The 26354-nt window shown below is 37.2% G+C and overlaps 2 protein-coding genes across 7 annotated transcripts in view; one reads left to right on the forward strand and one right to left on the reverse strand.

Annotated features, from left to right (window-relative positions):
* GLMN (glomulin, FKBP associated protein) overlaps nucleotides 1-14698 on the reverse strand; it is a 32249-nt gene extending 17551 nt beyond the window's left edge. For 3 of the 4 annotated variants that reach the window (XM_081818797.1, XM_081818795.1, XM_081818798.1), the window contains exons 1-7: nucleotides 14609-14698; nucleotides 13716-13781; nucleotides 13181-13306; nucleotides 7585-7701; nucleotides 5945-6053; nucleotides 4611-4857; nucleotides 2855-2957 (exon numbers count right to left, since the gene is read on the reverse strand). In XM_081818797.1, coding sequence (XP_081674923.1) covers nucleotides 2855-2957; nucleotides 4611-4857; nucleotides 5945-6053; nucleotides 7585-7701; nucleotides 13181-13306; nucleotides 13716-13754 — 741 coding nt within the window. In that variant the 5' untranslated portion in view covers nucleotides 13755-13781; nucleotides 14609-14698. Of the gene's footprint in view, nucleotides 1-2854; nucleotides 2958-4610; nucleotides 4858-5944; nucleotides 6054-7584; nucleotides 7702-13180; nucleotides 13307-13715; nucleotides 13782-14174; nucleotides 14460-14608 lie in introns of those variants that run through there. The other variant, XM_081818796.1, reaches the window with a different exon arrangement.
* Nucleotides 14699-14709: 11 nt separating this feature from the next.
* Nucleotides 14710-26354, forward strand: part of RPAP2 (RNA polymerase II associated protein 2) — a 79248-nt gene continuing 67603 nt past the window's right edge. For 2 of the 3 annotated variants that reach the window (XM_081818792.1, XM_081818794.1), the window contains exons 1-6: nucleotides 14710-14851; nucleotides 15517-15562; nucleotides 18951-19065; nucleotides 20870-20968; nucleotides 21134-21199; nucleotides 23608-23696. In XM_081818792.1, the coding sequence (XP_081674918.1) occupies nucleotides 14779-14851; nucleotides 15517-15562; nucleotides 18951-19065; nucleotides 20870-20968; nucleotides 21134-21199; nucleotides 23608-23696 (488 nt within the window). In that variant the 5' untranslated portion in view covers nucleotides 14710-14778. Of the gene's footprint in view, nucleotides 14852-15516; nucleotides 15563-16862; nucleotides 16988-18948; nucleotides 19066-20869; nucleotides 20969-21133; nucleotides 21200-23607; nucleotides 23697-26354 lie in introns of all 3 variants that reach the window. The other variant, XM_081818793.1, reaches the window with a different exon arrangement.

Here is a 26354-nt window from a genome sequence, read left to right on the forward strand (position 1 = left end):
TCCTTAAACTCTACTACCCCAGTTTCTGTGATATCTGTACCACCTCTGTGACCCTTCTTTCTTGGTCTCTTTGGTAGGCTTATCTTAAGTGTTGGTACTCTGTAGGGTTCAGTCCTATGCCCTTTTCTTTTCTCACACTTAACTACCTCTTTAGATGATCTCATCAAAATTTGATCACCATTCAAAATTTTCCCCTTCAAAACCTGCTCTCTGGGAATTAAATATATATTAAGAAATTACTGTTAAGGGGTGCCTGGGTGGCTCAGTTGTTAAGCGTCTGCCTTCGGCTCAGGTCATGAGCCCAGGGTCCTGGGATGGAGCCCCACATCGGGCTTCCTGCTCCGTGGGAAGTCTCCTTCTCCCGCTCCCACTCCCTCTGCTTGTGTTCCTGCTTTCGCTGTGTCTATCTCTGTCAAATAAATAAAAATCTTTAAAAAAAAAAAAAGAAATTACTGTTAATCTTGTTAGATGTCATAATGAATTGTGGCTATTTTTAGAAGTCCTTACTAATTAGAGAAGCGTACTTGAAGACTTATGGATGATAGGTCTAGGACTTGCTATAAAATACTACAGTAAAAAAAGATTGGCAAAATGTCAAAATTGTTAAAGCTGGGTAATGGGTACATGAGGTTACGTTATATTGTTCTTTCTACTTTTCTGGATTTTTAAAATTATCTTAATAAAAAATGTTTTTAAAGCACAAAACACCCTGTTCCTTGCCCTGTATTCTCTATCTCAATCATCTGCCCAGTTACCCAAGCATAAAACTTCATCCATGAATCAACTTTTTAAATTTTCTAAATCCAATTAATGACCAAATTTTTTATTTTGCTCTCTCCTCTTCATCTCTACAACCATTTCAAGGATCCCATTATTTCTCACTTAACTCCCAAACACACCTAAGGATCTCCCTATTTCTAATCTTATCTTGGTTAAATTCAACCTCCACTGATGTGATGAATCCAAAACAATTACATCACTCCCAGGCTTAAAATCCTGCAACAGTTACCAATTTTCATATCTATCTTCTCAAAATAGGGTACATTTATCATATAAGGTAATGTTTATACTATATCCAGGGGATTATGCTGTACGCTAACACTGGCAACAATGAGGAGGCCCCAGTCTCCTGGGAAACCCCTCCCCTTTTCTCCCTCTACATCACTCAGAGCCTCTTCTCAACTATCTTGACCATCAGCATTAACCCCATTAACTATGTAACCCTATTTATATTAGTTACCAGATTATTTCTTATCCTCAGAATCTAGTTCCCCTAAATTTCTGGCATCTCCTCTTCTAAACCCTTCTCCTACCTCTTCTCAGATCTCAGGTACCCTTCAAAGTATGGCCTGTGGAACTCAGTTATTAGCAAAATCCATTCTTCATGAAATTGTCTCTTACCTCTTTTGCTCTAAAAGAAATCTGACTCTTCTGAAAACAACTATTTTCTCTGCAGACCTCTCAAAGAGTTGCTATTTTTCACCCATATCCACTATACCAAGCCTGGAAGTAAAATACCTATTCTCCTTGCTGCTTTTAGACCATTCTCCCCCATCCTCTCTGAACCCCTCAGCTTTGAAACTCATTTCATGTGACTATCCAACATCTACCCCAAGGTCACTCCATTAATTGGGTTTTGGACATTATTCTTATAATTGTGTGACTTAAATGTACAACCAAAGAACTTCTAATACCATGGACTCTCAGGTACTTCACTGTCTAGTCCAATGATTTCAGTCTCCACCCGCTCCTTAGAACACCCACCCACTCCATGGTCATACCCCAGGCATTGTTATTAGTAACTGAACTTTTCCACAGTATTATTTCAAGCATCCTGTTCTTTAATCTCCAATCTTTTCAGCTCATTCCTTTTAGTAACCTAGCTCCAACAACTTGTCAGTCACACTGGGAACTACAATCCAGTGATCCCATCATCTTTTCCACTGTCTCTCACATTTAGTACGTCCAAACTTCCTTCCTTACTCAGCTTAAATTCTACTGTCCATCACAGTCACTTCCTTGCATACATGTCTTTCCCCCTCTCTTGCTTTGTAGAACTCACACAGTTCTCCAAACTCTGACCTAGTTAAATCCAACTTTCTTCCTATACAGCTGAACATGGCTGAAGAAAACCCACAACCACAATGACTGCTCTAACCTGAAATTCAAGACTATCAATCTCAAGTACATATTTTCCATATTTCAAATTAGTTCCCTAATATAGAATCCCAACACACTTAAAAATACTCTTGGATGCATTAAGCCAAATTACTTTTAAAATAAAATTTACTTATTTCTGGAGTTATTTTGAAAATATTTATCATAAGTCTTAAAAGTGAGAATATCCTTTGGCACAGAAATTCCACTTCTAGAAATTTAAGAAAACAACTAAAGAAATATGCAAAGATTTGGTTAAAAGGATACTTATCACAGACTTAACAGTTAAAAAAAGAAAGTTGGAATTGTTTTATAATGCTGAAAAATTGGAGAAAACGTAGAGCTAGATGGTCCAAGTTAAACAAAAACAAAAAGACAACGTAAAAATATTCATAATATGCTAAGAGAAACAAAGTACATTACAAAGGAGTATGTATAATGCTATAGAATCTTTAAAAAAATTATACCTATGTATATATTTATTTCTGACTACAAAAGCAAAGTCTGGAAGGTGTTGATTTCATTACCCAAATAATATTGCTGTTTATTTTCCATCCTTTTATCTATGTTCTACAAAAAATACATATCACATTAATAATGTATCAATTTACATGCCCATGTGCAGTACATGAGAATATAGCAGGATAACATTTTAAATTATAGCAGATTTTATGGCAGATTAAATAGCTATACTTACTATTATTTCAGATGCAAAACATCTTAAAGGATCATTTCCAGCTTCTTTGGACTGCTCAAAGAATTGTGCTGTCAGCAAAGGGCATTTCAAGCTTTTGAAACAACTAAGGTATAAGAAATAGGTAACTGTGAATAGAGTATTTCCTAAGTATAAAATGTCTAGTTCTATAAACATATCAAAGTTAATTCTACATGAAAAATAACTCAACCGCCTGTAAAACTGCCGATGTAATATCCTTCCTCCTAGGGGCGCCTGGGTGGCTCAGTCGGTTAAGCGGCTGCCTTCAGCTCAGATCATGATCCCAGGGTTTCAACCCACACCGGGCTCCACCCGCATCGGGCTCTCTGCTCAGCGGGGAGCCTGCTTCTCCCTCTCCCTCTGCCTGCCACTTCCCCTGCTTGTGCTCTCTCTCTGTCAAATAAATAAATAAAACCTTTAAAAAAAAATCCTTCCTACTGGTATTGGGGAAAGCATGAGAACACCTTGCTAGACTCTGTGGTAAGATGCACTTCCATGTCTGGACTGTATCAGTGGTTACTGAAGGTTTAAGGACTAGTGCTATTCCATGATGTAGTTTTCATTAGGTCAAGGAAAAATCAGGAAATGTAATTTTTTTCATAAAGCTCTATTTGTTTTATTTAGAAAACCAAACTTTATTCTGTGATTAAGCCTTCCCAATTTCTTTAGTTTAAATATCTTTACTTCATGAAATAATGGGTTCTATAAATGGCAAAAATTTTTTTAATGTCCTAACCTGAAAAAATAGAAAGCTAACTATAGTTTTAGTCTCCAAAATTTAAGATAAAATTACTAGTCCATGTAATTCAATAATCTAGTCCAATACTGTCCAACAGAAATATAATACATGCCCCACATATAATTTAAAATCTTTTAGTAGTCACATTAAAAAAGAAAAGGGAAAGTAGTAACTTTTCTTATTAACCCAATATATCTGAAGTATTACCTCAATATGTCAGTATGAAAATTACTGAGGGGCGCCTGGGTGGCTCAGTCGTTAAGCGTCTGCCTTCGGCTCAGGTCATGATCCCAGGGTCCTGGGATCAAGCCCCACACCGGGCTCCCGGCTCTGCGGGAAGCCTGCTTCTCCCTCTCCCTCTGCCCCTGCTTGTGTTCTCTATCTTGCTGTGTGTGTCTGTCTCTGTGTCAAATAAATAAATAAAATCTTAAAAAAAAAAAAATTCTTGAGGTATTTTAGTATTTTTTTTAATAACAAGTTTTCAAAATCCAAGGAGCATTTTATACTTAGAGCACATCTTAATCTGGACTAGCCATACATCAAATGCTTGACAGCCACACTGAACAGCGCATGTTTACTGTATAGTGCCCCTAGACTGAATGCTGTTGGGTACTCTGTTACCATTTTTGTGGTCAAGTTGGATGTTCAACTGTCTGGTGCTGCTTCTGTTGCTTTCAAAAGGAGAGTAAAAACACAATTCCCCCACAGAAAGACCAGATTCTCTGAGCTATACCTATTTCCCCCACTTTAATTATTCACTTACTATGATGAATAAAAGTAAGTCATAGAAGAATATAAAGTAAATTAAACAAATGGATTTTGGTTTTTAATTTTTAAAAATGCAGAACATGGCATTTAATGAAGCACCCCAGAATCTTCTAAAATTCAAAACCTGAAACTAGATTTATATGTCCATGGCAAACAAATACAACAAAGAAACATAAAATAACTGATCGGTTACTTAATTCCATTGTGAAATGTTACCAAAAATGTACTTACAATTTCAGTAATTCATCCTTTAACTTTTCATTTTCATCTTCCAGTGAGTTTTCTTTGTCATTAATGACTTCTTCCACAAAAGGCTTAGTGAACCCTATTAAGGCATTGCAACACTGACAAAGGCCATAGTCATCTGTTTGTATTTGTTCTTCTGAGTACGGAACAGGAAGGAGAGACAGCTGACTCCAAAGAGTGGACAATGCTAATCCCACCGAATATGCCTTGTTGTTATGAAGTTTCTGAATCACTGAAACAGAGACCAAGTTGTGACTTGAGGTAGCTTCATCAAGTATGCTACACATGGGACCAGAAGTCCAGTAAATGTAGAATTATAACACGTTTAAAAAAAAAAACATTATAACAACTTTGAAATCAGGATGACATATCATAACTTAATTGGTAGTGTTTTTATTCTTCTTAGGGGTGCATGAAATATTGGATCATCTTACAATCATGGCACCTTACAACAGATGCCATGAAATCTTGTTTAAGTTTGTTTCTAACGGTTTACATAGATAAGACAGAAACACTTCGTTCCATTATTTTTGGTTGTTGCAAGTATCAAATAAGAGAAAGTGCCTTTGTAAAATATAATGTAAAAATGAGAGGTAGTTTTACTGTATTTTCCTTTCTAGGAGACTTTGAATATTTTAGGCGGTACAAAGCTGCTTCATTCTCATTTAAAATGAATCTACTCTCACTTCTAGATGCTGGGTCCTTCTATCAGACTCTGAGTTATATGTAAGTTATAAAATGAAAAAGTAGTCTCTTCCCATGGATAAATACTGTCTGCTTTGGTTGCCAAGGTCCATTGCTTAACAATAATGTTACTGCACTCAATCATGGAGACTTTTCTTCCTACACTTGTTTCATTCAGTAGTTCTTTTGCTATTCCCAGCCCCGACTTCCCAGTGCAGAGGATGAGCAATGCCTGTGCGATACTGTTCTTAACCAAGATACAGGACCTACCACAATGCTAACAGACAGAGTAAAGCAGACATCACAGAAGCAATCCTTTAAATATGTTTACAGGGAAAATTCTAGATTAATGTTGTAGATAGGAAGGTTAGGCAGAAAGCTATAGATTATAACATAATACCAGAAAAACAGCATGACATTCAACAAATGTCAAAATTAGGTACCCATCAGTGCCAGGTATTGTCATCTTTGTATAGGCAGCAGGATTCAAATTGGTACTGCTACTGCTAGTTTAAGCAGAGTACTCAATAATTAGTCATAAATTTTACTTTGGTATAGTGCTGACATTTTGGAGTAATATCAAGAACTTAACACAGATAAAATAAGAAACACTTAGATATCAAAATACTCATTACCTGTTTGTAATGGCTGAAGTAAAAGAAGAATAATTTGGGATATCTGTTTTCCAGAGGGCTCTTCAATCAGTTCAAGCAAACCCAACAATAATTCCTTTGGATTACACAACTATAAAAATATTCACAATTGAACCTGTTTAATACAAGTTGTATTTAAAGCCACATGATTACTATTTTTAAAAGGCAGCACATACTAAGAAAATATGATTATTTTTGCTTAACAGTAAAACACCTCATACACTTGTTAAAAAAATACACTAACAAAACATAGACTCTGACTGTCAAATCACTGTAAAACTACAAAGAAGCAAGAAGTCATAAGTCTCTTAATAGACAACTATATTTGGGGTGCCTGAGTGGCTCAGTTAGTTAAGCCTCCGACTCTTGGTTTTGGCTTTGGTCATGATGTCACGGTTGTGTGATCGAGCCCTTCATTGGGCTCTGTGCTCAGTGTGAAGACTGCTTCAGATTCTCTCTTCCTCCCCATCTCCCTCACTCTCTCTCAAATAAATAAATAAAATCTTAAAAAAAAAAAAATAGACAAGGGTGCCTGGGTGGTTTGGTCGGTTAAGGGTCTGCCTTCAGCTCAGGTCATGATCCCAGGGTGCTGGGATTGAGTCCTGCATTGGGCTCCCTGCTCAGCGGGGAGTCTGCTTCTCCCTCTGCCTCTGCCCCTCTCCCCTGCTTGTGCTCTCTCTCTCAAATAAATTCTTTAAAAAAGTAGACAACTATATTTTGGAGACTTAAATTCCTGGCTAAAGGAAAAGTTAGAAAAATAGGGAGAAAGAAGAACTTGATTATCAGAACTGAGGTTTCCTTTGAGCTTTGCCTGTCTACTCTGAAAGCTGCCTTAGTTTCCCAGGACTTCAGCAGGTGGGACCTTTCTATCTCACACTGCCAGGGTATTAACATGAATACAGTCTCTTTTGTACTTTCTGAACAGATAAAACTTTGCATTGTCTTCTGACTAGCCAGAATTACCTCACCTGCCTTTTTGAAAAGTCCTCATAGTTAATAACTACTATCTAGATGGGGTTTCCTCTTTCCAAGTATATATTTTTATTTGGACTGATCTCTAGGTAGCTTCTTATAATGTCCTTTTCCTTATCCTCCTATACCATCATTTTTGACTTATAACTCTAGTAACCTTTTATCAAAAGTCTCTAAGGTTGTTGGTTGCAACAAATCTACTTCCTCTTCCTATATCCCCTGTGATCATTTGCATTCTAGGTTTCTGATATTCTTTTAGAGAATATACCACAGAGAAAAGAACACTGAGGTTTGCTAGTTCCAATGCTGCTAAAAGAACAGTGTGGCTTTGAACTAATTGCCTCACTAAACCCTGAATTCCACATCTATACAGTAAGCTATTATTAAAAATAAAACTTCTTAGGTATCTTCCTGGAGATTTTGAATCAGTGGGTCTGAGATGAGGTTAGATAATTCTTATATCCAGAAATTTGGAAAAACTGAAATGGACTTGCCCATCCAACCAATAAAATTGGGCCTTTTCTTCAAAGAATTCTCTATATTTTCATGAACAAAAAGCTTTGTCACCCAAAATGAGCATTAAACATTAAAGGGAATTACAAAATACTGCTGGCTATTGGGACAAAGAGTACCTCATTTTGTTAACTTACCTTTACCAATAAATCAAGCATCAGAAAATAATATTTTCTTTTCCCATCGTCCTTATTCCACAAAAGACATCGAACAACAGGACCAACAAGATTCCAGCCCATATTCTTGATAATGACCTGTAAAAACATTTTCAGAGTAAAGAAGATACTGCCATCTATAGGACTCTTACGGTGAACTTTCTTACCTTGAATGAAGGAGCTTAAAATTTCCTCTGAAATAGCTAAGATGAGGCAAATGAAGCCTACAGCATTTCACCCTGACTTCTTAGGGTTGGCTGCTAACAACTATCAACATTTTAAGATAGTTTTTAATACTCTCACTGAGGAAAGGTGAATGGGCATTTATTTTAAATCAGGTAAGCTGGTCTTTTTCACAATTTAAATAGTTCCTCTATTTCCAACAAGAGAGTTAATTTGTGAGCAAACACTTATTTTCATGGAGAATTTTGCTCTCCTGATTCATGAAGAAATCCATCCAATGCTTATGAACGTTTTAAAGTTCCTTGGAAAATCTGTACATATATTACGATTATGTAACTTACGTAAAAGAAGGGGATGCCACTTTATTTTCTCTCCTACATATAAGTTACTTCTATTTTCAAAGATATTTCAGAATATTTACCACACAAGTAAAAGTTTATCTTTTTAATTAGTGATTCACATTCATGATCAAAACCACTATTTTCGGAACTAGCAACAATATACTCCATTTCTCTGGCCTGCTTTCTATTTTAACTCATCAGTATTTATCAAGAATATACTACTGTATGTCAAGTCCCTAAAATATTCTGGTGCTAGAAATAAGGCAAGGTAAGATCTCCATCCTGATAGAGTTACATTCTAGGTTCACTCATTAAAAACAAAAAACAAAACACACACACATATAGGAAGAAGACAATTAAGTACAATAACCCCCGCCATGATCTCAGTCTTACAAGATAATCAAGGTAGAGTATAAGGTATAGCAGGAGAACTGTCACTTCCATCTAGGAAAGGCAAGAAAGGCTTCCCAGAAGAGGCAATGGCTAAGCTAAGGCTTGTTAGGGAAATGTGTCAGGCATAGATAGGTGGGAAATATATTTAAGGCTCTGAAATAGCAATGTGTAAAGATGTAAGACTTAACATGTCCTAGAGAACTAGCAACAGAATATGTTAGGGTATATGAACATATAACTCACAAAAGAGGAAATACTGTTTATACTTTTGCTCATTTATCAATTGGACATTTTAGCGTCTGTCTTTATCAGTCTGCATGAGCTCCCTACATGTTAATATTCCCTTCTTGTATTTATGACAAATAATTACTTGGTGTTTTGGTTGTCCTTATTTTTTTATATAGCAAAATATACTTATTTTTCTTTGGTTCCTTTCCTACTGGCTTTTAGATCTAAAATGGATTCCCCCTTTTAGGGATTCATAAACATTCATTTACATTTAAATATATATACATTTCACCTTTCTTTTTACTCAGTAAGATTTATACTAAAAACATGAAGTAAGGGGCACCTGGGTGGCTCAGCTGGTTAGGTGTTCAGGTCTGGATTTTGGCTCAGGTCATGAGATCAAGCCCCGTGTCAGGCTCTGTGCTCAGTAGGGAGTCTGCTTGTCCCTCTGCCTATCCCCCACTCATGCGCGTGCAGATGCGTGCGTGCTCTCTCTCTCAAATAAATAAAATCTTTTTTTTTTATTATGTTATGTTAATCACCATACATTACATCATTAGTTTTTGATGTGTTCCATGATTCATTGTTTGCGTATAAACACCAATAAAATCTTTTTAAAAAATGGCATAAAATGAAGGCTTAAATTGATTTTTAAAAAATAAATAGCAAGGGACGCCTGGGTGGCTCAGTCGGTTAAGCGTCTGCCTTCGGCTCAGGTCGTGATCCCAGGGTCCTGGGATCGAGTCCCGCACTGGGCTCCCTGCTCCGCGGGGGGCCTGCTTCTCCCTCTGCCTCTGCCTCTCTCTGTTTCTCATGAATAAATAAATAAAATCTTTAAAAAAAAGAAAAAAATAAATAGCAAAACAATCATCCATTTTATCTAACGGGAAAGACAGTTCAGCTGTTTTCTCTAAATATTTTCATACTAGTTATTTCCTCTGCCTGGCACACTCTTCTCCCAGACAGCCCCATGGTTTACACCCCTCCTTCTGTCAAATCTCTGCAATTTCACCTAGCATGGTCCATCCCCCAGCTATGCTTTATTTTTCTCTATAGTATCTAACATACTATATAATTTTTCATGTAGATTCCTGTCTTCATTAGAATTTAAGATCCATATGGACAGTGATTTTTTGTTTACTGCTATATCTATTCCTGGCATCTAGACAAGGGCCTGTTATAAAAAGGTGCTCCATAAATACAGGTTAAATAGTATCTGTTATCTTTAAGTGTAACAAATTATCCTCCTCCCTCCAAAGATTTGACATTCTGTTCTGTTTTCTTCTATTTTTTTGTGTGGCTAGACTTTTAATATTTAGGTCTTTAAATTTTATTTATTTGTCAGAATGAGAGAGAGAGCAAGCACACACATGAGGAGAGGGAGAAGCAGGCTTCCCTCTGAGCAGAGAGCCTGATGCAGGGCTCAATCCCAGGACCCTGGGATCATGACCTGAGCCAAAGGCAGATGCTTAACCAACTGAGCCACCCAGGTGCCCCTAATATTTAGGCCTTTAATCAGAAATTTATATTATGAGCTTATTAATTTTTTTCCAAACTACCTTATTCCAACATTAATTAAGACTATACTTGCTTTTTAAAACTTAACTAGCTCCTGTTAGACTCTACTTTTCCAACTAAGCACTTCTTTCCCTTTCCATTGGTGTACTTCTACCCTATAAGTGATTCTCTGAGAATAATTAACTATATGGGAAATTATAGATTTGGATAAGATTTTGCATATGTGAAATGAAAAAAAATAATTTTGATAAAATATTTTACAAACATCATTTCAGCTGCCAGGTATCTAGTCATTCTGTAAATAGTGAATATAAGGAAGGGGAATCAATACTAACCATAAACTACACCTTGTTTAGTTTAATACTAACTATCTACAGAGTAAGATTATCCCCAAATGACAGATGAGAATGCCAAAGTTTAGAGATTACTGACACGCCCAAATATCAAATAAATGTGGCAGAACCAGGAACTGCATATAAATCTGTCCAGCTCCAAAGCCCATGTGTTTCCCACTGCACCAGTAGTTTTCAATAGGGGCAATTTTGTTATCTACCAGGGGACATTTGGCAATCTGGAGATAATTTTGATTGTCATTACAGAGTGGGGGGCAGGGGGTTACTAAAAAATACCTGAGTACTATTGTTGAGAAGCCCTGTACTATAGGACAAACTATTCATATGGCTTTTTTTTCTTTTTAATTTACACAGAGTAATAGTAAATCTTGATCAATCCTGATTGCGTCACCTGGCAAGAAAATTAAGTCGCAGTCAGTTTGAAACACTGTCCTATCAGTGTCTGAACCTTTGAATTTAGCAGACCACACATTCCAAAAGTGATTCTCAAGTTATTAAGACAAACTCACTATGCTCAAAAATATCACAATCACCTAATTTTCTTTCAGTTTTTTTTTTTTGTTTCAAGTGTTTATTTAAATTCTAGTTAACACAATCACCTAATTTTTTTTAAGGACTTATTTATTTTACAGAGGGAGAGAGAGAGGGAGAGAAGAGGGAGAGGGCAGAGGGAGGACAATCTCCAGCAGACTCCCTGCTGAGCACGAAGCCCTGACACAGGGCTGGATCCCACAACCCAGAGATCATGAAGTCAGGAGTCGGATGCTTAAGTGACTGAGCCACCCAGGTGCCCCAATCACCTAATTTCTAATAGTGATGCACAATTCTACATTTTAATCTCCTGTTTCTTGACTGAGCTCCAAACGTTACTTTTCAACTGCCTGCTGCCACTTAAACTAAACATTTCCAAAGTAAATTTACTTACACTCCTTCAAGAAATTCTCTCTTTTTAGGTTGCCCTTTTCTGTTCAGGATATAATATATTATTCTCTTCGGCGCTAGAAACCCAGTCATCTTTGTCATCTCTCTCTCTCAGCCCCACAATCAATTAGTCCCTGGTAACACTCTAAAACTTCCTTCTAAGTACCACACAGTGCTAACTGGAGAGTGGTTAAGAGCTCTGAAACCAGGATGCACAGGTCTGAACCCTAGATGTTACATAAAAACTGAGTTACTTCTGGACAAGTCACTTATCTTTCAGCGACTGTTTCCTTATCTACAAAATGAACTTAATAGTACCTTATGGGATTCTGGGAAGCTAAATGAGTTAACACATGTAAAGCATTTAGGACAGCATCTGGCACATGGTAAATACTTAAGTATTAGCCGTTATTAAATTTATTATTATTAGCTATAAGTAAGGTACTCTCAAAGGTTATCCTCTGAGAACACAATTGGGAAATATCAAGGAGTTAAAGAAAATATTAAATTTACTGTATTTGGGGCTACAAAGGTTCCATAAACACATATCAAAAACAAATGTATTAAATGAAATGTCCTAATTTTTCTTTAAAAAATTATTTTTAATAAAAAAGGAATAAGCCCTTTGAACTACTATGTGTGGTTTAAAAGTTTTAGTAATCTCCTGAACACAATCAAGGTGCCCTGGTTATAATCAGAGGCCAGCATGACTAGACTGTGATATCAACAAAGAAACCTTTCATGTAAATAAATAGTACTGTAAATGAAGAAAGAGTGTATTCCTGGAAAGAAGATGGTCTTTTCTTGTATAAGAAGGCGAGTACAAAGACACAAAATTTGGCAGTGTTGCCAACACTGTGTCCCAAGAAAAAGTTCCTGATCCCCCAAAGATCCTTTTCCCATTGTTGAGAATGACCTCTCAGATAATCACAGCTGTATGGTATCAGCCAGTGAGGCCATCTAGGTCTCCTCCTATTCTGATTCTATGCACCCAAATATTATCCTTCTTTTTTTAAGATTTTATTTATTTATTTGAGATAGAGAGAGAGAGAAAACGAGCAAGGGAGGGGGCAGAGGGAGAGGGAGAAGCAGATTCCCTACTGAGCAGGGAGCCCGATGTGGGGCTCAATCCCAGGATCCCAGGATCATGACCTGAACAGAAGGCAGACGCTTAACTGACTGAGCCACCCAGGCGCCCCCCAAAAATTATCTTACTTAATATTTGGTTTTCTATATACATCTGGCTGAAGGAAGAGAATGTGCTGATCACCAAAAATGAGTATCCAGGTTGCCTGATACTTATAGTACTAAATGTAAATTAATAATCCAAATGCCACCTTTGATCCCTAAACCAGACGTAATCCCTGCTTTTATTTTAAAGTATTTTACTTACACTTCAACTATCACTTATTTCATTTTTTGTGCCTTCTTATTGCTAGTTTACATACTTATCTCTTCCACCAGACTATAAGCACCTTCAAGTATATGAATAGCCCTAATTCCTTTTTTGTTTTCCAGTTTCTTACTGTAGAAATTTAATTCTTAAATATTTGATAAATAAATGAGTGGACAAATAATAGTATCATGTGGCTGTTATCTTCCCAGTAAAGGCTAAAAAGGACTCATAAAGATTGTACTTACCTTATTCTTTTCATTTTGAATAATTTCTAATAGCTGCTCTATATGCCCTTCATCTATGCATCTTTGGCCTGCTAACTGAAATAGGCCAAAATCTTCTTCTTTAAAGTCTTGTTCTTCTAGGATTTGCTGACAGAAACAAAATGAAGGCAAAACAAACATGTTTTGGTGAATAAAAATTCAATAACTACTTGATTTATTCTCTCTGGAAAAAAAAAGTAAATCTGTTTAAATTCTAGGTAAGTTGCACATAGCATATGTGTGAAAATTAGAATAAGCCTAAAAAGTACTTTAATGAATGATCTTGAAACCCAGTCCGCCAAAAAATTCTCCAATAAGGATCAGTATTAAAAATTTAAAAGGTTAAACAAGTAGGTCACTTGGAGAAATAATCCAATCTGCCTTCTGGCCCTCCTGCTATTTATTCACAGGTCAAACAAAGCAAGGATTAAATAAGATAAGCAATTTGAATGACCTTAATTATAACTAAAAATAATCTGGTATTTAACTTTCATTAAAAAGAAAAAAAGTTACTTACACATCTCATTATTATGGATTGAAGCTCTTCCACAGCCATTCCTCGTTATTTTTCCTAGTTTTGATGCTGAAATATAAAACAGTAAACTATCAGTGCTATTAAAGTGTTAGTAAGTTGTGTTTCATTCTGATGAATTATTAGTAAATACAGTAAGGAAAATGTGAAGTTTTAATGCTGAAATGTTTTTACTGAAAGCATCTTAGCCTAAGGAGTAAAAAACTTGCATCTTTTAAGTTTTCTAGGAGAACAGTTTTGAAAGATACACTTGAAAAAAAAAATCCTCTAGGGTATGCCCAACAGGAGAGCAAATATGGACTAAATAAATGGCTTTAAAAAGGCAAAGTATTTCTTTTCTGAAAAAATTTCTGAAAAGTGTTCCTGAAGTCAGTTCTAGTAATTAGGGAATTAAAATTTTTTTCAATGTCCCCCTTGACAAAAACTGGAGCCAATACAACTCACCCAGAGTGGGTGAAAGTTCAGATGCCCACCGTCCCAAGTGTGACCCGAACATTTTTCTGTAAGAGATGCAGTCCCCCAAATAATCCAGATGGTGTAATCCCTATATTGCACGGAGACGAAGCAACCAGCAGCGCTCAGGAGAACACCGTTCCGTCCCGCAGGCCATCGTTCGTCCCAGCGCGAAGACCCGGCCCCAGGCCCGCAGCGGGAGCACAGGTCAGCCGGTCCGCACGGCCGCGCGCTCCAGGGCGGATAAAACCCCAGCGCGCGTGCGGACTGCATCCAAGGGAAGCCATTTCTCCCGATTCCTCCTCGCCTAGGCGTTCGGGCCCCATGACCTCGCGGGGCCTTGCGGGCCGTGGCGCCGGGTCCTCCGCGGCTCACAGGTGGCCGCGAGCCCGGGCCCTCCCGGACTCCCAGGTGCGTCCACTTACCCGCCGGGCCTCTCGCCGCTCTCGGCGCCCTCCTCCACCTCCTCCGGCAGCGCAGGCCTCTCTCCGGGCCCCGCCCCGCCCCGGCCGGCCCCGCCCCGCGCTACGCGAGGGGAGGCGGAGCCTCAAAGGGAGACGCCAGGTCCGGGCCTCACCTCCTGACGACGCTGCGGATGGCTGACTCCGCGGGGCCGCGCTCTCCGCGCCTCAAGGCCCGGGTACCCCGCGCCTCCCGAAACGCCGCAGGTAGGAAGAAGGGCCTCTCTCACGTTTGCACCCTGAGAACTGAGCCCCTACAGGGTTCCACAGTAAGGCCCGCGGGGCGCACCGGAAAGACTGCTCCAGGAGCGGAGGTCTCCAGGGCAGAGAAGGCCGAGAGCGTCTCATCACTGTCCTGGGTCTTCTTGAAAAGACCTCCGGCCATATCCCCACCTCTTTACACTAGTGTTCCAAGATTTCCCCCAGAATGGGCTGTCTCTGAGGGAAAGGGAGTAGAGGTGCTGGAGTCTAGAGCTGGCTCGCCAGAGTGGTCAAGTGAGCCCACCGTAGAGATGTACTGCTGCTTTGGTCCCCGGGTCCTCTGAGGTGTCACCCCCACCCCCCGAACATTCGGGGGACAGAAACAGGTTGCCCGTAAAAGTACTCATATCTCAGATTTTCAGGAGGACGTAACCGCCCAGCCGTGATACGTGAGAAAATTCAATCCCCAAAGAAACACATTTTAACCAAGAGAAATTCGGAAATAACACAAGCAAACCGAATTCCCTGCCCATTTCATTTATTTTACACACAGGATTGGAAAGTAATGTGTGGGGAAAAGAAGAAAAGGTTGTCTGCAGTTTGAGTAGGAATCTGTCCTGTAAGCTAGTGTGTTTCTGAAGACTTGACCTACTGTTTTTTTATTATTGTAGGTGCTAAACAGACAAATGCCTTAAAACAAGAAGATGCTTCTAAAAGGTATGAGAACTACTTGGACAAATGCATTTGCTTATGTGTTTATTTCATATTAATTGAACCATTTTTAAAAACAGTAATGGGGGCGCCTGGGTGGCTCAGTTGGTTAAGCGACTGCCTTCGGCTCAGGTCATGATACCTGAGTCCTGGGATCCAGTCCCACATCGGGCTCCCGGCTCAGCGGGAGCCTGCTTCTCCCTCTGACCCTATCCCCTCTCATGCTGTTTCTCTCTCTCTGTCAAATAAATAAATAAACAAAATCTTTAAAAAAAAAAACAAAAAACAGTAATGGGTGATACCTTAGAAAAAATTATTATGGGAGAGAAGGGGAAGATCTGAGAAGCACTATAAATTCTCATATAGACTCATTATATCTCTCCATTCCAGGCTTTAAGAAAACCAAATCAAGACACTTTTAGATTGCTGGTGAAAGTATGAGTATCTGTAGAAAGATTAAGGAAATAAACATTCCTGATTTAACCAGGTATTCCTTTTCCACCTCTTCAGGTACACTTGCCTTTTATTACTTTATATGCCAGAGACTCCAAGAAACCTTTACAGTTGTTTGTTTACATCATGTCGGTATTTTCAGCAAAAAGTCCTATTCTGTTTCTTGGCATCTCCTAAAAAGGCTAGATTTAGCTCCTGTCACAAAGAAGTTTCTAGACTAGGAGTAGTCTGTGAAAGTGATTAAAATACATATGTCTATGGTTTATCCTTTTTTTAAAAAAAAAAGATTTATTTTTTTTAGAGAGAGAGTGAGTGCAGGTGTGGGGGGGCTGTGGGGAGGGGCAGAAGGAGAGGGAAAGAGAGAATCTCAGACTCCCCCATGGAACACAGAGCCTGATGCAAGGCTTGATCTCATGACCCTGAGATCATGAGCTGAAGTCGAGTCAGATGCTTAACCAACTGAGCCACCCAGGCACCTCTATGATTTATCCTTCATCAGGCAGGTATTGGCTTTCATTTACTCATTCTTTGAAAAATTATTTACCAAATTTGAGATGTTCCAGACCTGTGTTAGGCCTTCAGGATATAGTTTTGAACAGAATAAACACAGTTCCTTTCTAGTGGAACAGAGAAGTCTGATGAGGGGTTCAATCCCATGATCCTGACATCACGACCTGAATGGAAACCAAGAGTCAGACACTTAACTGACTATACCACCGAAGTGCCCCTTGTGATCTATTTTAGAGAATATTTCCCTGTGGAGCAGCATAATTGTATTGACTTGGTTTTATGATACACTGCAAGAGTAAAGTTAATATTGATAATGATGGTAATTTGCAACTTTCCTCAATAGTGATCTGACCACAAACCCACGGAGATTATATTTTATTCTGAGCAGTACAGTGTGGGAAGTATAAATACACTAGAATGTATTGTGGACAGATTACCCTGGATGATGAAACAGTTAAAAATCCATGGAGATAGGTAACCAAATAGTTGTTGAAGGAAGTGATCCTTTATAAATCTATGCCAACTGAAAAATACTTCTACATTCAATCCAACCAAATACTATTAAGCCAGAAATTAAAGAACTTTGCAAAGATATAAAATAATTCTACTCTTTTCACTAAGTTTTTTATTTAAAAAGTTATTAACATGTAATTACTATTTTTACATGCATTAATAAGTGCTTTAAATTTTTCTCATTTTTAATCCAAGTATGGTAAATATCAATTCATATAATCTACATAAGCAGAAGTTCTAATTTTAAAAGTGTAAAGGAATGCTGAGACCAAAAAATTTGAGAACCACTGCTGTACACCATACTACCTGTCATCATTTAGGACAGAGGGCAACAGCGAGATAGGGCTGTTCATGGGAGCAGCTCTAGGCATCAGTTAAGAGTGAGTGTAACTTACTGCAGGTTGAGGTAGCAATTCCTTCGTGTGGGTTGTTAGACTGATCCTAGTATATGGCATAGCTTTTATTGGTAGGCAGCAATATGAGAAAAATAAAATAATGTTTTTCATAAAGCCAAATACATTTAACATAAAAAACTGCTTTTAAATCTGTATTCATGTCTTTTATACTCCTTTGATATAAGAATGGCCTTTATGAAATCGTAGGAGAACAGTTGTTAGTTGCAAATTCCTTCTTGTTTTAATGTCCCTATTTGGCAAAAGAAAGAGTTGGCAATCCGGCATCATCCTTCTTTTTTGTAGCATATTATTAATACACGTTATATTTGTTTTGTAGAATATTATTTTTCTAGGCAAGGAATTAGAGTCTAAAGTCTTGAGAGTCAGTGAAAGTAGGACGAAAAAATGAATACATTATAGATCCAGATATGAGAGCCAAGTCAAGGCCCAGGAGGCTGGCTGAGGTAGTTCTGGTAGGAAAGGAGAAACCAGTGCAGGATAGGAGCAAATAGGTTACCAAGATGGTTGAGTATCTTTGGTTCTATGGCAAGGTTTCTCAACCCTTTTGCACATTAGGATTATCTGGAGCTTGCAGTGGGACCTAGGCATAAAATCTTTTAAAGAAATCTCCTTAGATGATCCTAATGTGCAGCTAGGATTGAGAACCACTCTCCTAGAGCCATTGTTTATCGTTATGTTCCATGGTGTGGAAAGGCTGACAGCTAGCAAAGGCTGACAGTCCCACTGGTGCCAGGGCAAGGACCAGCCCTCGTAGGAAGATTGTTTTCCTAAACTACATTGTCATGTCGATACAGTTATTTAATAAGACTTAATAACAAAAGTAAGTAAACACTTCTTTGCAAATAGGACTCTATCTTGTCAAACTGGGCTATCATTAACTTTTGAGAGTTGACACAAATACATTTTTACTTGTAAGAACAGCTGAAGTTATCTTTTTCCTCTCTGATCTTTCCTGATTTCTAAGGATTTCAAAGGAAAAGCCTGTCTTTTTAGGTGCACACAGGAGTAATTGAGAGAGTATAATCACTAACTGGCAAAAAAATTTCACCTCATTTTCTTCCTTGTGCTCTAAGCCTTGGAAATCAAATAGTCCTGTTATTGTGGCAGACTTCTATGTGTTAATACTTTGAAAAGTATTGTATCAAAAGTAACAGCATTAAAAAATACAAATTTAAATAGCAAAATAGCATGTTTGTGCTGTGTTCTAAGACAGAAAATTGGCTATGATAAAACTTTTAAGTAGAATAACTTTTAAATTTTATTTTATTTTACTTTTTAAAGATTTTATTCATGAGAAGAGAGAGACAGAGGGAGCACAAGCAAGGACAGAGGCAGAGGGTGAGGGAGAAGCAGACTCCCCGCTGAGTTGAGAGCCCAACTCAGGACTCGACCCTAGGATCTGGAGATCATAACCTGAGCGGAAGGCAGATGCTTAACCCTCTGAGCCACCCAGGCGCCCCAAACTTTTAAATTTTAAATACGTTTTCATTTTTTAATTTTAGGAAAGCAGAACTAGAAGCAGCTGTGAGAAAGAAGATTGAATTTGAGAGAAAAGCTCTACATATTGTTGAACAGCTTTTAGAAGAAGATATTACAGAAGAATTCCTAAGGGAATGCGTATGTGTTAAGTTGGGAAATTATTACATTTGTAGTATTAGATCTTTAAATCTGTGCAATATGAGACTTCCTTGTATTATCAAAACTTTGAATCTGTTCTCAGTCACTAGATGCAAGTAGCATGCTATATAATTCACGCATTTGAAAATAATCACCTATTAGGCATTCCTTGTTGTATGATTTTAAAATGCACTAATGAAAAATAATATGCATATTTTACCCCTTAATAGTAGTTCTTTAAATATGTCTGCTAATCTCACTTGATTTTCAGCACTTTGCACTAATTATCCCGATGTTATTTTCCATATTCTGTGTGTTGTCCTATTTTAGTAACAGAAGGTTATTATTTTTATTAATGTAGTTCTATTAGTTTTGATATTTTAAAAACCTAGAATATAGATCATTTATCATTTAACACATAACACGAGAATTATAATCTGCATTAAAAGTTTTTTTTCCTTTAACAACTCTATTGCATTAAAATTTCAAATGGAAATTTCTATTATATCCTCATAATCCTTAAGAGAAAAAAGAAAAGGAAAATTAAAACTCAGAGCTTCCATTGCAAAAATAATTATTAGTGTGGGTCAGAGATTTTTCTAAACAAGAGGAATATAAGTAGGACAATATTTAAATTGATAGAGGTAACTACATCAGAATCTGCATGCATGATGACACTAAAGACAAAGACAAACCAGAAATGCTTCATTTGAAACAAATACCTTCTATCACTCTTAGTAAGAAGTATTTCAGTCCTTGGGAAAACAGAAAAACTTGTTCAAAAATGATCTCAAAGTTATGAAATAGTTATGAGTTGAGATTTAAACATGAAGATACATCAAGGGGAAATATTTGGTGTCAGCTTATAGCCACCTCATCAGTCTCCTGTACAGTTTTCCAGAAGCTGGAAGATTTTGTATCCTGACACCTTTGATATACTTCGTTTTTTAAGATAGTTCTTTGAAAACAGGTAAATTATATTTTATTCTACATGGTTTATTTTTTGAATAATATATTTTTATTTTTTATTTTTTTAAAGATTTTATTTATTTATTTGACAGAGAGAGACACAGCTAGAGAGGGAACACAAGTAGGGGGAGTAGGAGAGGGGGCCCAATGCGGGGCTTGATCCCAGGACCCTGGGATCATGACCTGAGCCAAAGGCAGATGCTTAAGGACTAAGCCACCCAGGTGCCCCTGAATAATATATTCTTAAAATAAAATATACTTTTCAGTGTTTTGCTTTGGAATAGCAATCACTATAGCACCATTTCTTTCTCCTGCCTCAGAATTATTTCATGAACTATATATCTACAAAGATGTATAGTCTCTTGGCAGAAGTTTTTTCGGGTTGTTTTTTTTAATAATAGCTAACATTTGGGGCGCCTGGGTGGCTCATTCGGTTAAGTGTCTGCCTTCAGCTCAGGTTGTGATCCCAGGGTCCTGGGATCAAGCCCTGCATTGGGCTCCCTGCTCAGCAGAGAGCCTGCTTTTCCCTCTCCCTGTGCCTGCCACTCTGCCTACTTGTGCTCTCTCTCTCTCTCAAGTAAATTTAAAAAAAATTTTTTTTTTTTAAATACAACTCTTTAAAAGAAAATAATAGCTAACATTTTTGAGTGCTTACTATGTGTCCAGTGCTTTTCTAAATGTATTTCCTTTATTTTCTCCTCTGATTCTAACATCATACCTGTGAGATAGACTTATTATCCCTACGTTTTCAGATGAGATCAGTGAGGCTGAGAGAGATGATAAATGAACTTGTCCAGTAATCTAGCGGGGAAATGCCCCTCTCATTTCATTTTAGGGGAAGTTCATCACACCTGCTCACTATAGCGATGTCGTGGATGAGCGTTCTATTATTAAACTCTGCGGTTATCCCTTATGTCAGAAGAAACTAGGAATTGTAAGTAATTAATTTTTTAAAATAGAAACTTAAATTTTTTATATTTAGCAAAATACTTTGTAGACAAGACAAGAAATGAAACAGGTCATGAACTAATTACATGAGTTAGCCAAAGATATGATATGATACTTGAATTCTTCTTAAGCTATACTTTCGTTTTTTTAGGTACCAAAACAGAAATATAAAATTTCTACCAAAACCAATAAAGTCTATGATATTACTGAAAGAAAGGTAAGCTTAAAGGCTATTCTCATGTGGCAGTTAATTTTTAATATACTAAATGGAATTTAAAAAGAATTGTTTGAAAAGTTTGCCTTTTAGAAAGTAGCCACATTAAAAGTTTATTTGAAAATATTTCAAAAATATTTGAAAAAGTTTATTTGAAAAATATCTAATATTTGAAAATATTTGAAAATTAAAGCTTTGCTTTAATTAATACTTGAACATTTAAAAATTAAAAGTGCAAGGGCACCTGGGTGGCTCAGTCGGTTAAGCGTCTGACTCTTGATTTCGGCTCAGGTCATGATCCTAGGGTAGTGAGATCAAGTCCTGCATCTGGCTCCCATGCTGAGCGTGGAGCCTGCTTGGGGTTCTCTCTCTCTCTGTCTCCTCTCTGCCCCTCCCTCCTCCTGTTCATGCTCTCTTTCTTGCTCTAAAAATAAAATAAAATTTAAATAAATAAAATAAAAACTAAAAGTGCATACCAGCACAAATTCAGGCAAGTAAATTATGAAACAAAATAGAGAGCCAGAAGCAGACTCACCACATGTGGACACTTTATATGTGACAACAGAAATATTATAGATCAGTGGAGAAAGTATGGATTTTTCAGTAAAATAGTACTGGCACAAATCCAGATGGAAAAACTGAAAATTGATCCCTGTTTCAGTAATATTTAAATTAAAAAGATAAACGCCTTTTTAAAGAGAATATGGGAAGGTATCTTTATAAACTTGGAGAGAAAATTTCTTAAATAAGATAGACAATTACAGACCATAGAGGAAAAATTGGTAAGTCTTTCTACATTAAAGTTAAAAACATTTGCTTATCAGAAGTTTCCAAAAAAGAGTGAAAAGATAAGCTATAAATCAGAAGGAGGTGTATTTCCCACATATAACTGACCACAGATTCATAACCAGGGAAAGACAGAAAACCTTGCAGAAAAAATTTTTTTTGAGAGAGTGAGTGAGTCAGGTGGGGGGGGGGCAGGCAGAGAGAGAGGGAGAAAGAATCTCAAGCTGAGTGTGGAGTTTTGACAGCGGGCTCTATCTCACAACCCCGAGACCATGACCTGAGCCAAAATTGAGTCAGATGCTTAACCAACTGAGCCACCCAGGTACCCCTAGAAAAATTTTATAGAAGGAACTTGATTATGAATATATGAAAAGATGTTCAACCTCATCAGTAGTAAGGGAAATAGCAAATAAAAAATAAAAACACATTGATTTACATTCTCACAACCCCCAAATTAGCAAAATTAAAATCTGACAATATTAGGCATTCTTTATACTACTGGTTAAATATTAGGAACTCTTTATACTACTGGTTAAATAAAATTGCATCCTTTTTGGGAAATTGGTATTATCTAATAAAGTCAAGTTCACACATTTTTTATGGCCAAGACTTTCTGTTGTTTGGTATATATTTTAAGGAATTTCTTGCCCATTTGTACAACTATGTATGTATATGAATGTTCCTAGTTGGATTAACAAAATATGCTATATACATAGAATGGAATATTATCCTTTTAAAGGAGGGAAATTCTGACACATGCTACAACATGAATGTACTTTAAGACATTATGCTCTTATGAGACCTTATGCTAAGTGAAATAAGCCTGCACAAAAGAACAAATATTAAATGCTTCAACTTATGTGAGGTAACTAGAGTAGTTGGATTCATAGTTACAAAAGTAGAATGGTGATTGAAGAGGCAGAAATGGGAGTTGTTGTTTAATGGTATAGAGTTTCATTTTGCAAGATGAAAAGAGTTCTAGAGATAGATGGTGGTGATGGTTGTACTACAGTGAGAAGGTTTAGTGCCACTGAACTATAACACTTAAAAATGGTTAAGTTGGTAAATTTTGTGTATTTTACAACAATTTTTTTTAATTTTAAAAATTCTTAAAAAAGTGTTTATAGGCACATTGTAGTGATGGCCAAAAAGTTAGAAACAACTCAATTATTCATAAACAATAAAGGTAATGTACTTACACAATGGAATGTAATACCGAGCGTAAATATATAAGCTACACCTACATGAATCTGAAAAATATAACGTGGAACAAAAAAACCCCAGAAAACATAGCAGTACAGTTACATTTACACGAAGTTTAGAATTAGGCAAAACTGAATGATATCTTTTGTAGGTATGTGTATATAGATAGCAAAACTAAAGGAAAGCAAGGGAATGAGGAACACAGAATTTATGATAGTGATTACTTCTGGGGAATATGGAAATGACTCTGGGACAGATACATGGAGAGCTTCAAAGGTACTATACATTATTTCTTTTCTTGGGTGGTGGATTCTTGCGTTTTCATTATTTTCTTTGCACTACGTATTTATATTTTCTGTACATAAATTGTGTTGCACAATAAGAAAAAAATAATTTGCTAATTTTAAAAATGTTCCTTTCAGTGTTTTTGCAGCAATTTTTGTTATAAAGCATCTAAGTTTTTTGAAGCACAAATTCCTAAAACTCCAGTATGGGTTCGAGAAGAGGAAAGGTAATTTAAATCATTACATATACATTTGTTGATATAGTCCAACTTTTTGAGATATATAAAGAGTAGTCCTAGTTTTCTGTAGAATTTACCATTGTACACATTTTAATTGTGGGGAAACGGTTATATTTTAAGCATAGTTATTAAGGATTTTATACTTAAAATCAGAAAATAATTATAAATGTTGTTTCTTAGCTGTTAGCTTTAGTGTCAAAACCTGAACTTTGCTTTCTGCTATGCCAATTATTTCTATTAATCCTACTAGTATAATAATCCTAGAGTAAGAATGTTAAAGTTTTCCAGTAGATACTAGATCTTAGGATCCAGCTGAACTGACTTTGTTGTTAGAAAACTATGTACTAAAGGGCGCCTGGGTGGCTCAGTTGGTTAAGCGACTGCCTTCGGCTCAGGTCATGATCCTGGAGTCCCGGGATCGAGTCCCACATCGGGCTCCCTGCTCAGCGGGGAGTCTGCTTCTCCCTCTGACCCTCCCCCCTCTCATGCTCTCTCTCTATCTCATTCTCTCTCTCAAATAAATAAATAAAATCTTTAAAAAAAAAAAAAAAGAAAACTATGTACTAAAAACAAACAAACAAAAAATATGTACTAAGGTTAAAAAGTTCAGGTTACTAATTCACTCAATCTTTATTAAAAATCAGTACAGTATTTCATAAATTTAAAGAAATCCAATATAATTTTTAGCAAAAAGGTATAGGAACATTTCTGGGGTTTTGCCTCTTGGGAAATGTTTAAACATTTGCAACATTTTAATTGTTGAATTTGAGAGAAAATTTATTACTGAGGGGCAAATGCCATAATCTACCTTTTCTATAAAAGGTAACAAAATTTGTTGTGTAATTAAACTGTATTATCCAATTTCAAACAGGCTTAAATGAAATAATGTCCTATTAACTCATGTTTCATAGAGAATATTGCAACACAAGGCATGTAGTAAAAGAGTATCAATGCTAAATAAACTTAATGACGTAAATGTAATGAGACCCAAGTTAACTAAAGATCTTTGCCTAAAAAAAAGCTTATTAAAGTCTTATCTGATGCACAAGGTAATATGAAGCCACTGTAGTTTGAACTAGCATCATTTGTACTGAGGGACAGTCTCTTTGTTGGCTGACACCTTTGCCTGCAGATCCAATGCTCTGTGGTTTAGAGTATGTCAAGGGGCGCCTGGGTGGCTCAGTTGGTTAAGCATCTGACTCTTGATTTCGGCTCAGGTCATGATCTCAGGGTTGTGAGATTGAGCACCATGCCTTGTTGGGCTCTGCACTCAGCGTGGAGTCTGCTTAAGATTCTCTCTATCCCTTCCCGCCGCCCCCCACCCCGCCTCATTCACACACTCTCTCTTAAAAAAAAAAAAAAAGATAATGTAAAACACACCCACCCTATGGCCTTTGTTAAGTGAATTACACATAATGAAGACTAAATTGTTCACTATTTCTCCACCAGCCTGACTTTTTTATTTAGAGGATAAAGGATTGTAGCATTGTCCAAGGTGACTGGGGACCTAAGAGCACCTTTTTCGCTAACACTTTTTTTTCTTTCTTAACATTTCTTTCAGCAGAGCTACTTATCGCCTCCTTAGTCTTATGGCAGCTACATGATCTGGTCCTAAGCTGTTAAAACTAGTGTTTCCTTAAGTTACCCTTTGTTTCTAGTGATATCTTCTCTACTTATTAAATTTAGCCCGTCCTCATATCTGCTTCAAAACCATTTACAAAATCAGCCTTTCTGTCACCTTCATATTTTTCAGATATAGTTATTGGTACTTCCTTCAACTAATTTAAAAGTTCTTCCCTCTTTTTCCTAAAATCTTATTCTATGTTCAGAATGCCCACCTTTTCCCAGAATATGAAGCTCTGTCACTTTATATTTGTGGTTCTTGAAATTCCACTTTACCTATATGCCCTTCCCTACCTCACTAAAAAAGAGAAATGAAAATGGCCTTGGTTTCCCTAATCTATACAAATCAATTTAATTTATATTCAGTGTGTGTAGTATGTGCTTAGTATATGACAGGCTACCCACACCTGTACGAGCACACACACATGAAACCAAATGTATGAGTTTATTTTTTTTTTAAGATTTTATTTATGGGCGCCTGGGTGGCTCAGTCGGTTAAACGACTGCCTTCGGCTCAGGTCATGATCTTGGAGTCCCGGGATCGAGTCCCGCATCGGGCTCCCTGCTCAGCGGGGAGTCTGCTTCTCCCTCTGACCCTCCTCCCTCTCGTGCTCTCTGTCTCTCATTCTCTCTCTCGCAAATAAAAAAAAAAAAAAAAAGATTTTATTTATTTATTTGACGGAGACACAGCGAGAGAGGGAATACAAGCAGGGGGAGCGGGAGAAGGAGAAGAGGCTTCCGGCTGAGCAGGGAGCCCAATGTGGGGCTGGATCCCAGGACCCTGAGATCATGACCTGAGCTTAACGACTGAGCCACCCAGGTGCCCCCAAATCTGTGAGTTTAAATTGAAATGTTAATGGGATGGCATAACGAGTACACGAGTGAAACAGATTTGTACTTAATTCTAATGGGGACAAGTATTGGGGAGCCTTCAAATGCTTTTGAACAGAATTTGATCTGACATTGGTGTACAAGATGAATTAAAGAAGAAAAGATCATAAAGAGGTGAAAGGCCCTTAGACA

This window comes from Leptonychotes weddellii, chromosome 4 (assembly GCF_054177405.1).
Source record: "Leptonychotes weddellii isolate Sample4059 chromosome 4, ASM5417740v2, whole genome shotgun sequence".
Taxonomy (NCBI): domain Eukaryota; kingdom Metazoa; phylum Chordata; class Mammalia; order Carnivora; family Phocidae; genus Leptonychotes; species Leptonychotes weddellii.